Below are 4557 nucleotides of genomic sequence, written 5' to 3' on the forward strand. Positions count from 1 at the left end.
TCGACAATTCATACAGAGTTAATTATCCTGCCGCTCGTGCGCGACCGACGTCACCTACATCTTTCGCTACCCCCTATATCGGGTACCTCGATACTAATAATAAACTCAGACTGGACGCGCGTACAGGGGCGTACGGGACCTCATAGCCGCGGTCGCCGCCGGGGACTGCACATCACGTCGCCGAACTCTCGTTTGAGGTCCGAGTGTGGTGGTGGTGGTGCTGCCGTGCTCTGAGCGGACCGCCCGCAGAAGTGATCATATGACGCTGTCAGTCATGTCGTAATCAATGTCATGCTGTGCGAGAGAGAGGGGGAGGGGGAGACACAGCGAGCTGCCGAGAGGAAAGCGCGGGAATAGGATCATGTTGGCGCGCCGACGACACCTGCGACAGGAAGATGACGCTTTTTTTCTCCCTTTACGCCGATCCGCCGCCACCGCGGTCCGTAGCGGCGAGATAGGACCGCGTGATATCCCCCGCGCCCTTCCGTGTTCCGCGCCGGCGAGATTCGAGAGAGCGCGCGTATTTAATTGACTTTACCTACCGTTGAGCATCGCGGGGCTCTTACCGATTCGAAGGGAGTTTTAAGCTCATAAACGCCAGGCCGCCGGTAGTGCGCCGCGGGACAGTGTTGCGTACCTCTCGGGTCTTCCTCTTGCGGCTCTGGCCTCGGTACACATGAGTCCGTCGCGGTCGCTCGCGCGACTCGGAGCGCCCGGCCCGCTCTCTCGAATCCGCGGACTCCCGATCGAGGGAGGATCGCACGACTCCGGGCCGCCTCGTTGAAAATCGCGCTCGGTAGTGCGGTGCTCACCAGCGCTGCTCGACGATCCCGCTGGTAGTGCGCGATGTACGTGTCGCCGATCGCAGCGTTCGACGGAAGGGTCGCTCATCCGAGGATACGCCGATGTTGATAACAATGTCCGTAAGTATGAGCACGCTTGCCGCGGTACACGAACGTGCTAATTGCGCGCGAAAATGCTAAATGGGAAAATTGTGCTGGGGGAGGGGGAGGGGGTTCCCCCCCCGTTACGAGCCTCGTGGAAAAGCGCGGCGGCACCGCACTCGCGTGTCTCTACGCTTGGCGCGAAACGCGCCGTGTCCCTCGGCTCGCTCTCGCTCGAACGCGCGGATTTTTTGATAGAACGCGACCGAGAATGTTGGATTTGATATTCGGACGTTGACGTTAATATAGTGTTTCCCGCGCCCGCTCGCTAAGTCTCCCGAAGTACCGCTTACCCGTCCCGCAGATTGTGAAAATGAATAATCCGATTGTATCACGATTTTCAGGAGTTTAAATTTTCGGCAAAAAATGAGATCTATAAGGACGGCGCTGTGGAGCTGTTGCAAAATTTCGGTACGTGTTTTGTATAACAATAATCAGCTGTAACATAGACTAATACTAATTGTATAAAGTATAATTCTGTATTACGTCACGGATCTCTCGATGTACCTTTGAAAAGTACTTTTACATTTCCTTGTACACACACGTTAAATGCATCGATATTCTTTTTAATTTGAATATCTTAATTATTACGAGCTGCTTGATGCAATTTATTTGAAGCTGGTTTTAACTGTTGTCAAAATAATTTAGACTTTAATTTAAGATTGAACATTCCGTAAAGATGTAATATGTCAGACGTGAAAGAACACTATGCGAGTTAATTGATGTTACTGTCAACATTCACCATCGCTGTCTTTGCAAAATTCATCTCCTCCATCGAATTGGACCTAAGCTGTGTATATTGTACTTTTCACTTCGCCTCTGCCTCTCTCTTATTTAAAGATCGATCCTCTGAATATTGACGTGTCTCTGATATCGAACGTCTGTAATGAAATCATCTACAGCCACTCTTTTTTATGTGCCCGATAGATGTGGACACGAATTACAATTATTGTGTTGAATATATTTATCGTTGTTTTACGAAAAGTTATTTTTTTTTCTCTCTCAGCTTCTGCGACAACATTCTCTCTCCTCATGATTTTCTTCATAGCATTATACTTTATAACGATCACGACTATTACTCTATGTTACTCTGTGTTATTTTGGGAACTATTATAATTTTGCGATAAACTTCTTATGGACGTCGGTTTTGACGATGCAATTTGTATCCCCGTTTCTGTTGTTTTGCACAAAGAAGTCTGTGTCTCTCCTCTTACCGTCTCGTTACGTGTACCTCCTTCTAAGTGTCACAAAAGTTGCGTATGAAAGATAGAATAAAATTACGAAATTACGACTATCAACAGCTACAGCGTCTGATCTCGTTGTGCAGTTATTCGAGCGCTTTTTCAGCAACATCCTTTTTTTTCTTTCGCATATCTGTTTCTTATTTCTTTAAAGTAAAAAAAAAATATATATATACAGGAAGTCCAACCACAAGGTGGAGGTAGATTAGAATAAACTAAAACGTGCTTTTTTGTAAAATTCGCCCTAGTTTATCTAGACAAGCTTGCATGGTGCATAAATGTATGCACGAGGAATCTGATTGGTCCACGTGCATGAAAATATAGACCAATCAATTTCCTTATGCATACGCTTGTGCACCTATGTAAGTTTGTCTGGACAGACCCTTATCGAGTAATGCGGCATCTACAATGAGGTCTTTAAAAGCTGTGTCCTCGATTATGTCCACAATCCAAGAACTGTGTCAAAGTTCTAGTTCCGAGAAATGTGTAGCCAATCAATTTACAGCTCTTCCGTAAAAGATACAGGTTGATTCTTGGATCGTGGACACAAGGCTTAAGACGTAAGATTTAAGAAGGTGACCAATCGCGATGGGCGACTGCGTTGGTCACTTTCCTAAATATTACGTCTTGAAGATCTCATTGTAGACGCCGCGTGATAGAGAAAAACGTCCGATTGTAAGCGAAGGGGCGTGTGAAAGCGGTGGCCCGTACTTGGCGGGCATGTAAAATGGTTTACTTTTTTATATTTTCTACGATCCGATAAGTCGTGTGTCGCTTGACCTTTGGCCCCTCGAATCGTAAGAGATATAACTATCAACTATCTTATATGCCTGCCAAGTTCGGGCCATCGCTTCTCGTGTAGTCATTAGCTCAGACCTTCGTCCGTTCTTCGATAACTCTTGCAAATTTTACAAAGTGGTTATTACCCTTTTTAGTTCATCCATAGTATGAGGGCACACAAAATTGCATAGCTGCGTATGCATAGCACAAGACCGTCTAGACCAATAAGCATGTTATGTAAATCAATATGCCGGCTCAATGCTCGATGTTCACTGGTTCAAACTGTTTTCATGCTATGCAATTTTGTGTGCGATGGCCCTAAAGCTTAATCTACAATGTGCTCTTTGCGTCTAGAAACATTCTATTTTATATCAGCAAATCAAAACGTTTAAAAACTTTGTCGACAATGTACAATTGTACAATATATAATATACAATTTATCAACTTGCAAAAATTTTTTAAACAAATTTTTTGTCTACAAAATAGGATGTTTCTAAATGCAAAGAGCGCATTGTATATTAGGCTTAAGGGTCTGTCCGGACAAACGTGCATAGCGCATGAACATATGCACGAGGAAATAAACCAATCAATTTCTTTATGCGTATACTTGTGCGCCTATTGAACTTTGCCTGGATAGATCCTAAGCAGCAGGTCCATTCCCGTCACTTGTTTGGTTTTGCATCGATCCCTTCTGCGCATCCGACATTATTTTGGTCAAGCCAGTGAGAGAAAAGTTATATGTGTAGTAGTGTAACTTTGATGAGTACGTACACACACACACACCGCTGGCTCGCTGACCAAAGCAATGGCGAAGCACCACGTGATCGGGACCGCAAAGAACAAAGGACAGGGAGCGAACCATAAAAATAATATATCTAGACCGAACGTTTGTCTTTATTTGAATGGGGGGGTAGGTGTTCACGTAAAAAAGGACAAACTCTGTTTTGTGCTATCTCGCTCTCTCTTGTTCACATGCAAACGAGAGAGAACGAAGTTCTACCCTCTACCTCTAACCTCACTGCTCAATGCTCGGTCTAGATACATTACGTCTATGGAGTGGACCTACTAATCAATATAGTAGGAACCATAATTATACTATGGCTCGTCCCAATCTTTCTCCGTCTTTTTCGGCCAGTTTTCCTCGGACACCCTGTATATATACTTACCATAGACATATAAAAGATAGACTGCTTATGAGGTAGTGGGGGATGTCCTCCTGAGGGAAAAGGACAACACCAATTTATTTGGGTATCTATCTTCTTCTAGTACACGTGATCACGTGGGCGTGATCACGTGATCACCTTCAGATCACGTCCACTAGAGGAAGACAGATACCCAATTAAATTCATGTTGTCCTTTTCCCTCAGGAGGATGCCCCCACCTAGGGTTCCACTGCCTCATAAGCAGTCTATCTTTTATATGTCTATGATACTTACATGTAATATTCTTAACCATAGATATAGTAAATATAGACTGAGCGTCCCATTGAATAAGCCGAAGCTTGTGAAGAGAGAGAGAGAGAGAGAGAGAGAGAGAGAGAGAGAGAGAGAGAGAGAGAGAGAGAGGGAATTGAGAGAACGTGAATCAGGAAA

The 4557-nt window shown here is 44.8% G+C and overlaps 1 protein-coding gene across 4 annotated transcripts in view; it reads left to right on the plus strand.

The window, feature by feature from the left end:
* The first annotated feature begins 568 nt into the window (after positions 1–568).
* The window catches only part of LOC105560578 (altered inheritance of mitochondria protein 3-2-like), a 16338-nt gene continuing 12349 nt past the window's right edge, over positions 569–4557 (plus strand). For 2 of the 4 annotated variants that reach the window (XM_012009806.1, XM_012009809.1), the window contains exons 1-2: positions 570–923; positions 1289–1355. In XM_012009806.1, coding sequence (XP_011865196.1) covers positions 906–923; positions 1289–1355 — 85 coding nt within the window. In that variant the 5' untranslated portion in view covers positions 570–905. Of the gene's footprint in view, positions 924–1288; positions 1356–4557 lie in introns of all 4 variants that reach the window. The other 2 variants (XM_012009808.1, XM_012009807.1) reach the window with 2 other exon arrangements.

This window comes from Vollenhovia emeryi, unplaced genomic scaffold (genome assembly GCF_000949405.1).
Source record: "Vollenhovia emeryi isolate VEMERY1.0 unplaced genomic scaffold, V.emery_V1.0 DF939227.1, whole genome shotgun sequence".
NCBI classification, from domain to species: domain Eukaryota; kingdom Metazoa; phylum Arthropoda; class Insecta; order Hymenoptera; family Formicidae; genus Vollenhovia; species Vollenhovia emeryi.